Source organism: Paramormyrops kingsleyae, chromosome 11, assembly GCF_048594095.1.
Source record: "Paramormyrops kingsleyae isolate MSU_618 chromosome 11, PKINGS_0.4, whole genome shotgun sequence".
Lineage (NCBI taxonomy): Eukaryota > Metazoa > Chordata > Actinopteri > Osteoglossiformes > Mormyridae > Paramormyrops > Paramormyrops kingsleyae.
This window is the reverse complement of record NC_132807.1, coordinates 2,362,615-2,378,686: the sequence shown is the minus strand read 5'-3', so window position 1 is coordinate 2,378,686 and position 16,072 is coordinate 2,362,615. Positions and strand designations below refer to the sequence as shown.

The following is a 16,072-nucleotide window of genomic DNA, read 5'->3' as shown; positions in this document are numbered from 1 at the left end:
ACAGGAGGATTGGCACGATCGGGGCGTGACAATTGACACCTATTGCATTTACTGTACCTGTTTATCATAGTGTATTATTATTATGATTATATACTGTCATGTCACTTCACCTCTGTCACGCCCATACACATGGACTGTATAATTCAGCCTTAATACCAAAGAATCAGTTTGCAGCATTAAAAAAAATGTCATGTACAGTCAGCATTCATTGTTGACTGTAAATGAATGGCTCTCCAGTTCGATTTGTTTAGACGCTGAGACATAGTTTTGGTAGACATAGTTTTCATATTACTCTCGGCCTCAAACACAGAGTAAATTATCATGTGCGCACAGAATAACTTGTGCGCACACGATTTAAAACCCTATGGGAATTCGGGGGCTCCGTATTAAAAGTAAGAATTTCACACGTTCCGAAATAATAAAATTAACATATGCTATTAACGTCCCTTCTTGTAGAATTAAAATACATTATTAACGTCCGTTTCCAATGTTAAATATAATTTAAATCGATCACCAAAATAATAAGTGTATACTTTAAAAGACTAGATTTCTGTTCGTTCGAGTTAAAGTCTGGGTTGTGTGTGAGGGTTATGTGATACCTGGTACCACCTCCATGGCATGTTTGCATTTCCATGTCCGGATTCGTTAGTGGAGATCACGTGCTTCCGTTCCTCTAGTGGAGATCCTCCTGGTGGAGGTCTGCAGCCAGACCCTTCTCCCTTGCATGGCAGCCTCCGCCACCGGTGTGTGGATGGGTGAATGTGAGGCATGTATTGTAAAATGCTTTGAGTACTCGTAAGAGTAGAAAAGCGCTATATAAATGAAGTCCATTTAGTTTCAGGGAAAACATGGACTACAACTGCAGAAGCAGACCATTGTCTACTTAACAACACACACTTATTTAATAACAGTTGCATGTATAGCCATCTGACATTGCCAAGTCTTCACCCACAGTGGGACATCTCAATAGATCCTCATACAAGTGCACACTCTTATTTAAAATACTGTCATATAAACTGGATATCAAATAAACATTATCGATAATAAGAAACATTTAACAATGTCCAGTATATAAATTAGCTATGTAAATCATACCTGTCACGTTTGGCAAGCGGGCGAGCGGAGAAGCAGGCGAGCAGAGCCGTAAATACGGACAGACGGGGTTTATTCGTAGGATGATCGCGGCAAACAGCAAGGAACAGCACATAATAACAATACAATGACAGAACTAGGAAATACTGACTGAGACACGAACTAAATACACAAGACAAGCTGAGGGTAACGAGCAACAGGTGAGAACAATTAGGCAGAAACAGGAGGTAACGAGGTGGGCGTGGAATACACGAGGATCGGACGGAGCTGGGTGACAATACCATACCCTATAATATGACAAGTAATATTACTACATTAAATAATATTATTATAGTAATATTACTACTTCCAGAGGCAAACAACCCCTTTTCTAAACAAGATCCGACATGATGCGTATAGTTTTCCCTACCAAAAAAGCGACCTTCGACTTAAACGCGACGATCCGACGTTTTGACGAGCAACGCTTTTCAACATCGCGACGGTCCAACGTTTTCGCGAATAAAACGCGATGCTTCGTAATGGAACACGATCCAATTGCGACCATCCGCCGTTTATGCGACGTATTGCCTACGTACTTGTGCTGACTGGGTACATATATTTAGACAGCAAAAATACATTTAGACAATGATAGACAGTAACAGTAATTATTATTATATAATAAAATACATTTTAAAATAAAGATTTCTTAAATCTAAATTATTAAATACGGGGTTTACGGGGAATACAGATAAATGTGTATATACATTATACACAGTTATTAAGACAGCACCTTACCAATAACGATAAAATAGTGTCCTGCAATCTAGAGGAATACGGGGTTGAATTACAGATAAGGCAGGCAAAACGCAGACGGACAATACAATTACCGGACTGGGGAAACAAACTGAAACGCGGAAGAAATACAGAGGACTTGTGACAACAACCAGAAACAGCTGATCACACGGGGATTCCACAAGGGGTTAACGAGGGGGCGTGGCACACGGAAGGGGACAATCGGAGCAGGACACATTGTTTTTTTTTAACTTTACACATTAGATACATTTATTTTCTTACTTTACAAATTACTGTTTTGATAAATGTCCTTAGATGTGTTTAGTACAGTATAAGCTCTTCTTGTTTTATTCGGTTCATTTTGTGTTTAAATGCTAAAAAAAACATATTTAGGTGTAATTTTTTTGGGGCCGGGAAACAATTAATTGGTTTTCCATTATTTCTTATGGGGAAAATTCGATCCAAACTCGAACTTTTTAGGATTCGATCCGGAGTTCTGAACGGATTAAGTTCGAGTTCTGAGGTACCACTGTATTTGTTTTATTTTATTGAAGGCTTATACCTTAAAATCTCAAGATCTTTCATATTATAAAGTACTGCTCTCAGCTTGTACTTGCTTGCAAATAGTAGCTGGAAATCAAAAATCTGTACATAAGAAGTTTAAGTGAAACCATTAAACAAATATTAAAATATGGGTAATTTTCATGAAATTGAGAATTTAAAAAAATGTTTTGGTGAAATACGGTGTTTGTTTTTTATGTGACATAACCAACTTTTGTGATATTCTAATATTACATCATTTGTTGCTGTGATTTGACGATCTTTTAACCATTTTCTCCAAATAGCTAAAAATCAGTAACAAAACTACATAAAGTATTTTTAACTCTTTCAATTTTATTGCATATAAACCATGATAATCAGTTTGTATAATAAGACGTGTATTTTTGCTCAGTTTTTTGTTAGTTTCAGTAACTTGCCTGGATTTGTACTGAGTGGGATGACTGTAAATCTCTCATGAGCTGATGACTTAAGCATCCACACTGAGTCATGTCTATAAATGGAAACCCATTAATGACTTAGACCTGTGGTATATTGGTCAAAAGAGTTTGCTTGACCTGCAGCTCCAAGGGGGTCCCAAAGTACTGAGACTGTGATTCATCAATACGCATCAAGGCATATTGGCAAAATAAAGCACCATGGTTGTTTTTGTGTTTGTATTTTTACAAATCACTGATTTTGAAGCACATGCATTTATGTAAAACTGAATGAAAAATAAAAATCAAGCAAGCACCTAAAAAAACTTCTATTTGGGATTTGAAACCACAATTTTCCACAGTGTTTTCACTACAGATACAAGAATATGCAAGCTCCTAATTTTATTTAGTGAAACAACATATATTTTGATGCTTTTTCTGGAAATGTATGGTAATGACAATCTGGCCATTTATTTCACTTCTGGGGAATCACTTATTATAACAACAAGCTTAATTAACAGGCAAGGGCGTTGATTGGCTGAGCATACCTTTGTTTTTTTTTTATTTTTATCAAACATACCAAACAGGCAGAGCCATTTTTAAACATGAATAGTTCACAGTGCTGTGAGTGCCATAGCCAAGTAGCAGAGAACACTATGCTATTAGCACATAAAGATAAAACAGTATAAATCTTATCTAAATGTTAATTGACTGTTTAAAAGGCTCAGTGTGGCAGCAGTAGCAATCTCAACCCGTAACTCACACCCTTCCAAAGCCTTGCAGAATTATCATCACCAAACTCCAATGTTCACGGTGTTCCCATTGGCAAGGCATTGATTGGTTTTTAATAGCAATGTGACCACATTTAGCTCACTGCCTGCATACGCTCAGAGACATTGCTTACTGCTGCACAAATCCTGTTAATTATGTGGTATGCAATCTCCATCACAGGCTCAGTGTTGAGGAATTGAGCTGCTGTTAAGCTGTGGGCTGCTGCTCATTGACGACTGGAAGGTTTTTGTCAATAAATGTCAACTGGTATTCTCCAGCTTATATGAACAATTTGTGATGCAGTCCCTCCCCCACTCAACTGGTGACATTGTCATTCCTGGTGACTCATTAACTGAGAGTTTACATCTATTCTCTCCAAACTTAATTTATTGCATGCAGTGTTTGGGTAAATATACATCTAAATATAGTGAAGTCACCAATTTTGTGGAGGTGAAGCAAGTGTACCTGCCTCCCCACACACACGCACACATGCACAACTTGGCTAGCTTTCAAATTCAATGTTTTATGAACTGACAGGTCTGGTAAAGGTGTTGAGGCTTCAAAAGAGACCCACAGAACCAGAGAACAAAAGTGAGTACAACGCATTGTGACAGATGTTCTCACTCCTAGAGATGACTGCGCTGCAGATTGTTAAAGATATAGGTGCGAACTAAGAGAAACAGCAAAATGTTTTAAAAGAGGAAGGAAAGGCTAATATCTAACATGAACACTGCCGTTACAAGGATTTTAAAATTGCCATAGCCCATGTGTCTACTGAGTTTTTCATTAAATTTGTTTTCCCTGGTTTTCCTTAAATCTGACACCAACAGTATTTGTTGTACAAGTAGCATCATCTGTCCTGCTGTATTTAATCCAAAAAAGAAAACTGAAGTATGTACTATCAACTACACTGTATTTTTCTCTAAAAGATTATCAATGATGGTATTAAAGAATGCATGTTATACCACAAATCTGGACTCACTCCACGCTCACCTTTAATAAATGTGACATCCCTGAATTATGTTTTGGGACCTTGATGTAGTTACCAAAGAACAGTGAAAACAAACTGAGGCTAAATTAGAATCGGAAACATAATTACATCCTTTGACGTGACTTAATGTTTGTGACTAAAACTTTGAACATAACGTATATACTGTATACTGCATAATAACACATATGAAATTGATTGTTGTTAATAACACTGAATACTGAATATTGTACAGCACTGAAAATGTAATGGGCAGTCAAAGAAAATTTATGCTTACGTGATCTTCACGTTGGTGTAAAACTATGATGTCTGTCAAAGTGTATCAGCTTAGCCAAACCTCCCCTAAAGTCACCTCACAGTTCTAAGAAACATTGGTAACACTTTCTATAAAGCCCCATTCTATAATGCATCACACATTCCCTCATAATGCATTATAAGGCATTCATAAAGTATTATAAACAAGGCAATAACTATTCTAAAAAGGAATTAACACCTAATAGCCATGTTTATTATGCATTATGACTGCCTTATGAAATGCATTATAAATACCTACCTAATGCATTATGATGGTCAGTATTAGAATTAAGGATGCTTTGTAGTGCATTATGAAGGTATTTATAGTTCACTATGGAGGAAAGCTTCATAAAGCATTCATAATGCATAATAAACATGGTTATAATGTGTTGTTTATAGCCATGTTTATGATGCTTTAAGAATGTATTATAATGCATTATGATGACTGCTTTAAGTAAATTGTTACCCAAACATCCTATACTGTATACCCATGTATTTTTCAACTCCACCACTAGCACACCTTGTATGACCAATCAATACTTCATTGACATTTTTATTTTTAACTAATTTAGTTAAGTCAGCTGGAGGTAAAATGTAATGAATATAGGGAATGGCTGAGGTGCCCTTGAGGAGGGGTTTGGGAACTGAAGCAATATTCTTCTAGCCAACCAACAAGATACCAGTAACTTTTTGGAGAACAAAAGAAATTTTTACTAGTTTTTATTATATTATTCTTAACTTGCATGTGTTCTAATGTTAAATCATATATTTTTTTTTCTGAGCAAATATATACTTACTACTAAGATAAATAGCTTTAATCATGTTCTTTGAATACCTACAACTTTCGCACAGCACTGTATATTGTGTAAAACTAATTTTGGTATCCCTTTTTGTTAAATACTGATTGCACACACAAATTATTTATCTGTTCTAAATTTGTATCAACCATGACCTGAGGTAGTTGCCACTAACTATAGAAGTATATACATTGTATCAAAAGATTTATTGATCACTGCCTAAATAGCTCATTAGCTCTTGACCCACTGCTTTGCAAGGCAACAAGACAATCTGACAGAAAAAAATGTGTATTACGTATGCAATACATCAGGGATCAGGGGTAGGCAATCTTTTCCAGAAAGGCCTGTTGTGTGTGTGTGTTGCACCTCCCTAATTAGATTACTAATTAGAGGACTGATTGGCTGAAGAGTCTTCACACCTAGGTTTGAACAGCTAACCTAAGATATCTCAAAAACCTACATACACACTTTCCCTTTGGGGATAAGCTTGTCTATCGCTGAAATACACTGAAATTAATTAACATTGGTGTATAACTACATATAATTGGTTTGTTTTGTGTCCTGAAAATTACTACAGATCTAAAAAAATGGATATTGGCAAGCTTCTACTTCTACAACAAAATAATAAAAGGTGCTAAAAAACATACTTGCTACACATATTTACCTAAAACATGTGATGAAAACAACAAAGTAAAAATATCTACTAAATATTACTGCTCATCTGGAATCAGAAGCAGCTATAACGAGTTAATGAAATACTGGATGTATGAGGTAAAATGGGAAGGTAAAAAAGAATTGGAACCATAGAAACAGAAGTAACCCAAAGCTGACAAAGATGATCTCATACTGATAGGGAATGGCAGCCAGTAGGTTTTCATACACTCTTTCTTTCCTTCCACTGTTCGATATACTCTTCACCAATAAGAAAGTGAACTGCATATGACACCAAAGGGTCATTGCAGGGGTCACTTGTCAATTTTGGATAAAGGCAGAGTGTCTATTTGTGAACAGCTTGTTTGGATGTACATACCTCTAGGTTGAAATTCAGTAGAACTGAGAAGTTCTGAGTGAAGATTTAGTATTTATTGCTAGTGGCTCAAATGTCCCCAGAAATTCATATTCATCACCTGCTAACCAATGACCCACAATTCCCTATCCGGTAGAGGTATGACACAAAGTTCACACTCCACACGGCCCAATTTAAAACAGCCTGAGCTAAGCCAGGTCCTGTCAGTATCTTGAAGCCACTGACAGCATTATGAGCGCAGGGACACCATGAGCAGCAGGCTGCGTGGTGTGGCAGCAGGCGAGTGTAACCCTGGGCTCAATTGATAGTTCATTAGAATCAAGCCCCAATTAAATTGACTTCAGCCATGAGCAGTACAATTTCATAAAAAATTTTAATCCCTTGAAAGACATGTTTAATATTGCTTGTGATGCATCTAATAAAAATAAACAAATTAATGGTTTCAGTTATGAAAAATACAGCAGTATACAGCAGGCTGGATGGACCAGGAGGACAGGAACAGTTTATCTTTACTTTGAAATAGATCATCAGATGTCACTTAAGGTGACCAAAATTGCCAGCTCATCCACGGAGCTTGTATGTACTGTATATCAGAAACTACTCTTCTCTGGCTGCTGGCAAATCACTAGCAACCAACTGTTCTCTAGGAAGCCTTTCTGTAACAGACAGCCAAGGAACTCTATGTTGACTCCAGTTCTGTCTTCAGCTATCAGCAGAAACCTGACTTGAACAGCAAGATTAGCTGCAGGATCTACACCATATCCAGCATAAACGTTTATATGAGCTAAGTGTCAAAAGCACCTTAGGTATCTTTGGCTGTGTATTTACAAATATTTAACTTTTTTTAAAAATGTGAATATACTATCAATTAATTGCCATACCTTATCGGACATGGGAGAAATTTGCACTGGGAAAATGTGAAGAAGAATGTGAAGATGCTATGTTTTTGGCATTTTTAGTATGCAAAGGTATGACAGGAATTTAGAAATGTGTCTATAATCATTTATAATGTCAGTAATAACACTATATAGTTTCATGGCTTTTTTGGTTAAAATCACTGAGACATTCTTTAACTCACCATTTATTTTCCCAATAGAAAAAAAATGACATCTGTGATACTCATTTATGGTTTTCAATAGACATAAATTTCAAGCGGTGTGATAAATAAACATCAAATTAAATGCAACTCACAGAAAACAATGATTTATAACATGATGTGATGAAAAGATACACCTGTTAATTATGATTAGACTGAGTTTTTTTCATCATCATATATGAATCTTTTTACTAAAATACGAGTGTTTAATTGGTTCCCGGCCCCAAAAAATTACACCTAAATGTTTTTTTTAGCATTTAAACACAAAATGAACCGGATAAAACAAGAAGGGCATATACTGTACTAAACACATCTAAGCACATTTATCAAAACAGTAATTTGGAAAGTAAGAAAATAAATGTATCCAAACAATGTGTCCTGCCCCGATCGTCCGCTGCTTCCGTGTCCTCTTATTTAGTCCGCGTTTCAGTTTGTTTCCCCAGTGCGGTCATTGTATTGTCCATCTGCGTTTTGCCTGCCTTACCTGTAATTAAACCCCGTATTCCCTGATACCCTGAAGTCTGCGCCTTTGTCTCCGTTCTGTCCCCGCTTGGCATGACAATATTATTATAATTAAATGTATTAATGGTTTATTATCCATCCATCCATCCATCATCTGCCGCTTGTCCGGGGTTCGGGTCGCGGGGGTAGCAGCTTCAGTAGAGGCACCCAGACCTCCCTCTCCCCAGCTAACCCCACCAGCTCCTCGGGGAGGACACCGAGGCATTCCCAGGCCAGCCGAGAGATATAATCCCTCCAGCGAGTCCTGGGCCTGCCCCGGGGCCTCCTCCCTGTAGGACATGCACGGAAAACCTCTCCGGGTAGCCGCCCAGGAGGCATCCGCACCAGATGTCCAAACCACCTCAACTGGCTCCTTTCGACGTGAAGAAGCAGCGGTTCTACTCTGAGGCCCTCCCGGATATCTGAACTTCTCACCCTATCCCTAAGGGAGAGCCCAGACACCCTGCGGAGAAACCTCATTTCGGCCGCTTGTATTCGCGATCTCGTTCTTTCGGTCATTACCCATAGCTCATGACCATAGGTGAGGGTAGGGACAAAGATGGACCAATAGATTGAGAGCTTGGCTTTTTGGCTCAGTTCTTTCTTAGCCACGACAGATCGGTTAAGCGCCTGCAGAACTGCAGACGCCGCTCCGATCCGTCTATCCAGCTCCCGATCTCACCTACCCTCACTCGTGAACAAGACCCCGAGATACTTAAACTCCTCCACTTGAGGCAGTATGTCTTCCCCAACCCGAAGAGGGCAAACCACCCGTTTCCGGCTGAGAACCATGATCTCGGACTAGGAGGTGCTAATCCTCATCCCTGCCGCTTCGCACTCGGCTGCGAACCGCCCTAGTGCCTGCTGGAGATCCCCAGCAGATGAAGCCAACAGGACGACATCATCTGCAAAAAGCAGCGAGGCAATCCTGAGGTCACCAAACTGGACACCCTCGACGCCTTGGCTGCGCCTAGAAATCCTGTCCATAAATATGATAAACAGGACCGATGACAAAGGGCAGCCCTGGCGGAGCCCAACACGCACCTGGAACACGTCCGACTTATTGCCGGCAATGCGGACCAAGCTTCTGCTCCGTTCGTACAGGGACCGGATCGCCCACAACAGTGGACCCCGGACCCCATACTCTCGAAGCACCCCCCACAGAGCACCTCGGGGAACCCGGTCTTAAGCCTTTTCCAAATCCACAAAACACATGTAGACTGGATAGGCAAACTCCCAGGCCCCCTCCAGTACCCTTGCAAGGGTATAAAGCTGGTCTAGTGTTCCACGACCAGGACGAAAACCGCATTGTTCCTCCTGAATCCGAGATTCGACTATCGATCTCACCCTCCTCTCCAGTACCCCGGAATACACTTTCCCAGGGAGGCTGAGAAGTGTGATCCCCCTGTAGTTGGAACACACCCTCCGGTCCCCTTTCTTAAATAAGGGGACCACCACCCCGGTCTGCCAATCCAGCGGCACTGTCCCTGACCTCCACGCACTGTGTCAGCCACGACAGCCCCACAACATCTAGAGCCTTCAGGTACACCGTGCGGATCTCGTCCACCCCCGGGGCCCGGCCACCACGGAGTTGTTTAACCACCCCGGCCACCTCAGCCTCAGTGATGGGCAAGCCCCCCCCAGCACCCTCGGGCTCTGTGCCCTCAGATGTCTCAAAGGCAGTACGCGTAGATGTATCTGAGGCAGGGTTGAGGAGGTCCTCAAAGTATTCCTTCCACCTCCGGATGATGTCCCCAGGTGAGGTCAACAGCCCCCCCCCCACTATAAATAGTAGGAACCAGGAGCTGCTTCCCCCTCCTGATACTCGGTATGGTTTGCCAGAACCTTTTCCATGGCCTCACCGAACTCCTCCCACGCCCGGGTTTTTGCTTCTGCGACCGCCCGAGCCGCGTTCCGCCTGGCCCGCTGGTACCCGTCAGCTGCCTCCGGAGACCCCCGGGCTAATAATTCCCGGTAAGTCTCCTTCTTCAGCTTCACGGCCCCCCTCACCTCTGGTGTCCACCATCGGGTACGGGGGTTACCGCCACGACAGGCACCGACCACCCTGCAGCCACAGCTCCGTACGGCCGCTTCCACAATGGAGGTCCGGAACAGTGTCCATTCAGACTCAATGTCCCCTACCTCCCCCGGCATGCAGTCGGAATTCTGCCGGAGGCACGAGTTAAAACTCCAGCGAACAGGAGCCTCTGCCAGACGTTCCCAGCAGACCCTCACTATGCGCTTGGGCCTACCAGGTCTGACCGGCTTCCTCCCCTGCCACCTGAGCCAACTCATCACCAGGTGGTGATCAGTTGACAGCTCTGCCCCTCTCTTTACCCGAGTGTCCAAGACGGAGGGCCGCAGATCAGTTGATACGATTATAAAATCGATCATCGACCTGTAGCCCCGGGCATGTTCGTACCATGTCCACTTATGGACACCCTTATGCTCGAACATGGTGTTCGTTATGGACAAACCATGCATTGCACAGAAGTCCAATAACAGAACACCACTCGGATTCAGATCAGGGAGGCCGTTCCTCCCAATCACCCCCTTCCAGGTCACATTGTCATTGCCCACGTGAGCGTTGAAGTCCCCCAGCAAAACGATGGAATCCCCCCGCGGCACGCCAAATAGCATACCGCTAAGGGAATCCAAGAAGGCCGGGTACTCCGAACTGACATTCGGCGCATAAGCGCAGATGACAGTCAGAGACCTATCCCCGACCCGAAGGCGCAGGGAAACAGCCCTCTCGTTCACCGGGGTAAATTCCGTTGTTAATGCACCGAGCTTTGGGGCCACCAATAGCCCCACCCCAGCCCGGCGTCGCTCACCCGCCGCAACTCCAGAGTAAAAGAGCGTCCAGCCCCTCTCCAGGAGATTGGTTCCAGAACCCAAGCTATGTGTTGAGGTGAGCCCGACTATATCTAGTCGATACCTCTCAACCTCACGCACAAGCTCAGGCTCCTTCCCCACCAGAGAGGTGACATTCCATGTCCCGAAAGCCAGTTTTGTCAGCCGGGGATCGGACCGCCAGGGCCTCCCTTGGCCGCCACCCGATCCACAATGCACCGAACCCCTGACATTCCCCTTGCGGGTGGTGGGCCCACGTGGGGACAGTCCCGCGTGCCTCTTTCGGGCTGTGCCCGGCCGGGCCCCATGGGCCAAGGCCCGGCCACCAGGCGCTCGCCAACGGGCCCCTCCCCCAGGCCTGGCTCCAGAGTGGGGCCCCGGTGACCCTAGTCCGGGCGAGGGAAACGGGACTTTTTTAAAATAATGAATAAGAAATCTTTATTTTTAAATGTATTTTATTATATAATGATAATTATATAGTTACTGTCTGTCGTTGTCTAAATGTATTTTTACTGTCTAAATATATGTATTCTGCTAGTGTAAACATGCAGGATGCTATCATATGAAGGCGAGGCTGAGACTGAAGCTGTTACCCTTTGTTTCCGCTGAGAGACATGCCACGTGACTCATTTCGCTGTGCATACATGTTATCTTAGGTCGGCGTTCACGGTTTGACTTCTGAGATTCAGATCAAGTTCTAGGTCATTTTTTTTCAAACTGGTTGGTTCGACTTTTAAGAAATTTGAGTTCTAATGAGTTCGAGAACTGAGGTACCACTGTATTTTATAATATTAATTCTTTAAAGACACATTAGCATTATTACATGAAATGACTTCTTCCATTAGTGTGGAAAGTTACTGCAGTTCCAGGTGGATTTATACAAAGTTTCACTGGTCAAGAATGACCCAAAAACTTATATTGAACAGTACAGTCATCCCCAGAATCTCAGAATTAGAGAGAACAGTTTCTTGAAGAATTTTGTACTTTTGATTTTGAAAGACAGATTTAACACCGAAAACAGGCACCATTCATTAAACACCTGGTTAAGCAGACATTAAGAGAGATGACCGTGGGCTTGCATTATATTGGGAGTCAGAGGACCGGCACCCCCTTTTTATTTTGGTTGGAAAATTTTTAACATTACATGATGATGCTAGTACACACTTAGAGGCTACTGCTGCGAGTGCCATTCTATGCCATCACATATGAGAGTACTCATTGGTATACTAAACTGTTAACAAAATGACATGCTTTTTTCAGAAACCTGAGGATTGACACTTAAGTTTTGTTGTAAAATAGTACTGCCCCCCCTTTCTCAAAACCACTTAGTAATGCTCAAAAGCAAGATACCTGCACCATAACCCTGTAGGCCTATACAACTGTAGACAGAAAGACTAACATGAGCCCCTCAGTGGTCCTCAGCAGGGCTCTGTCAGAGCAGGCCTGCTCCCCACAGGATACTTCACACCACCTGCTCTGGCCTGGAGCACAGAGCACACTGGTTCATCTTGAGGGAATGCATGCGTCATACAGGGATGAAGTCCACTATGAAGTAGCTTCCTAATACCAGCCCCCCCGTCCAAGTGCCCCACTGGGTACACACATGGAAATATAAATTAGAAAATGTCTGACATAATGTTCTGTAGAAGGGGAGAAAGATTATTGCTGTCAATTTCAATTTTTGTCATGAAAGTTAGTTAGGGAGACAAACCTGCCATTTGCTGGATGATATGCCTTGTTGCAACTGTACAATATGCTAACAATTTGTCACTGATTAAACTTATAATGTACTTTATTTCAATCAATCAAGTCTGAAGGTAAACAAAGGCACTGAAGACACCTAAAGTAAAGCATTTAATTAAATGATTTAATTTTTCACACTACCTTATATATTTTTAATTATCATACATTTCAATCATGCACAAAACATAATTGGCCCTTACAAATGACTTGACCCTGATTTGTTTATTCATTCTAAATTATAATGCAATCTGTTTGTATGACCATTTGTTCTATTTCTGACACAAACGCTTTATTTCCCATAAAAAAAGCTGAAGATTACTGCTCATTGTTGCTGCATGGGCCCATCTGTGGCCTAGAAAAAAATTAATAGAACCTATAAGCTCAGGCTGTTGGCCAGCCAAATTGTTTATCTCCCAAAGCTTCAAAAACATTCCTGCTCACATGAAATGATTGGCCAAGTGTTATTTATTTATTATACAATTGTCAAAGCAACCGTGCAGTTATGTCTGGGAGCACACTGAACATGCCCAAGCATTTAATATAATCAGTAATAACATTGCACTGCCACATACAAGCTAATTCCTCCCTGATCCTGTCCATTAAATGCTCCTTTTCATTAATGTCAGGTTTAATTTGGCTGCTATTTCAGTATTAGAATACTAACAGCCCAGAGCAGTAATTTATATGCATTTTTACGTATTCATGCATGAGTTCTCTTGTTGTCATATCTCAATAATAAGGGAAGATCCTTACAGAAATGTTTAGCCATGAATTTCGCTTTCATACCAAATGCGTCATGAACGTCATGAACTTTGTACCTACAGGAGTGCAAGCCTTCAAGCCACACAGCCAACTGGAGATTTTCCACATGCTACTTTGTCTTTGGTTAAATGGCACAGTACCTTTCCTGGTTGCTTGCCACTTTAAAATTCCCTTTACCCAACATGTTTTTTTTGTTCCATATAAATATCAAAGAAATTGTATCTTTCACTGTTTTAGGCTGGGTTTATTTGACATTAAGCTCCTTAGGACTGCATGCTGTACCAATCACTCCATTGCAGACTCTTTTAAAAAAAAAAGTCCTTTTGTGTATTGTTGATACAAGTCTTTTTTTCTCTACTCACTGCAAAGCAAAAGCAGGTATTGGTTTAATCTCTGATGGTGAAATAAATTTCCCAGTCATTATTCAATTTATAATGATGTGCCTAAAACAGCAAATAATTATATTCCCCAATTATGTGTTCCTATGATTTTAGCATTGTGTCCTCTGACTTTTGGTAATAATTGCACTCAATAGGCAATTTATTAGATTCAGTTGCTGTTTGGTTAAACATCAAAAAGCTTGAGTGTAGCCTAATTTTCAAGTCTGTGCTAGCACACATGGGCAAGGCGGACTTAGGCAGCAATGTCTCTCAATTTGTAAAGTTTCTTTGATGATAGTTGTAATAATAAGATCTTTCCTTGGTAAAGGTGTTTCAGACCCCAGACTGGCCCTTAACTTTATTACAATTTTAATAATATGAAAAGAATCAATGCAAGCCTCAATACTCTTTAAAAAATTGCACTTAATTAATAAAGGTTTTATGTCAATGCTGATATGTGCTATGAATTCAGTGTACTGGATTAGCAAGAGCAGTAACAAGTACCTGTTTATTGTTTAGTTTACTTTACTTTCACCTTCACTCTTTTCCACCTCTTTCTCCTCCCTCACAGGTGGTGGCTCAGATTGACGAGTTGACATCAGACTTTGACTTTGATCTAGAGCCAGATGACTGGACAGGTGCCACAGTGAGCAGCACCTCCAGCAGTGAGCGAGGGCTGGGTGACACCTTCAGGTTGGACCTCCTCAATCCTGATGTGCTCTCCGACAGCTGGGAGCTCTGCAGCTTCCTGGAGGCTTCCACAGGGCCTACCCTAAAACTGGCAGAGCCGCAGCCTGGGCACAAGAAACCGGAGCCAGATGTGGGGGACAACTCCACAGCAGTGCCCACCAACAACAGTGTATACTTGCAGATGAATGGGGGGCTCCCCATCCCTAACGGTCCCCTGAGAATAACGCCAGACTCATCCAGTGAGGAGGCCTCTAGCTCCACTCACAGTCACAAGGCCTCACGGCCCTCGAGACTCAAAGAGCGGGTCCGTTTCAGTGACAAGATCCTGTACCATGCACTGTGCTGCGATGATGACGAGGGCAAGGAAGAGGAGAGGGGAGAGGACGCAATACCGGAAACGGACAGTGAGCCTAGTCCCCCTACTGTCTCCCCCACGCTCACACCAACTATACTCTCACCGTCCGAGCATTCACTTCACCTCAATTGCCTGGACTCGTCCTCTCTCTCCCCACCAGCACTGGCTGGGGGGGTACAGACATTTGTGGTTCCTCCCGCACCAGCGAGAAAGGGCCACATCAACCCGAGCTGCAGAAAAAAACTTTTACGGAACAACAGCACACAAACTGTGTCTGACAAAAGCACCCAAACTGTACTGCCCTATATCCCAAACAAACAGAAAACAATGGAGCTGCACTGAGGAAATCCAGAGCAAGAAAATGGACTGTGTAACATTTAATATTGCATACTTAGGTAACAGATTACTACACCACCAATCAATAACTTGTTAAATAAATAAATGATATAGGAAAACTGCCTGTCTGCTTAACTTTAATTCAAGACTCAGGGAAATTATTAAGAGGGTAATGGTGATACAAAAAAACAAAGTTCCTCATAGTAATTTTAACAGTTAAGCAGAAAGCTGGGCTATATCATATGAGACTCAGAGAACCACTAGCGGGACACACACCAGCGTAAGCCTCAAATATTTAAAAATATAAAAAAAAAAAATATATATATATATATATATATATATATATATATATATAAAAGCACATGAAATGAGATTTGTGTAGTAATATCAGGATTATGGCTCATGAGACTTATACACAGCAAACGAATGCAGTCTTTTTGTCAATGACAGGGGTAAGTAGAACTTGACAGAAATGCATGTTACTCCATAAAGCCATCTCCTTGGTATACTCAATACTGAACACTGACACATGTTCTCAAATTATTATTTTCTGTAAAAAACATATAAGAGGAGACTTGTAACTGGTGGTCATAAAGCCACAATGCAAAATGGATTTGTGTCCTCGGTCTCCCTGCAGGAGTT

General features: G+C 41.7%; 1 protein-coding gene across 1 annotated transcript in view; it reads left to right on the top strand.

Annotated features, from left to right (window-relative positions):
* The window catches only part of LOC111848050 (inhibitory synaptic factor 1-like), a 52,150-nt gene extending 36,439 nt beyond the window's left edge, over positions 1-15,711 (top strand). Inside the window, exon 3 of the mRNA XM_072717806.1 lies at positions 14,621-15,711. Coding sequence (XP_072573907.1) covers positions 14,621-15,436 — 816 coding nt within the window. The 3' untranslated portion in view covers positions 15,437-15,711. The remainder of the gene's footprint in view (positions 1-14,620) is intronic.
* Positions 15,712-16,072: the final 361 nt, after the last annotated feature.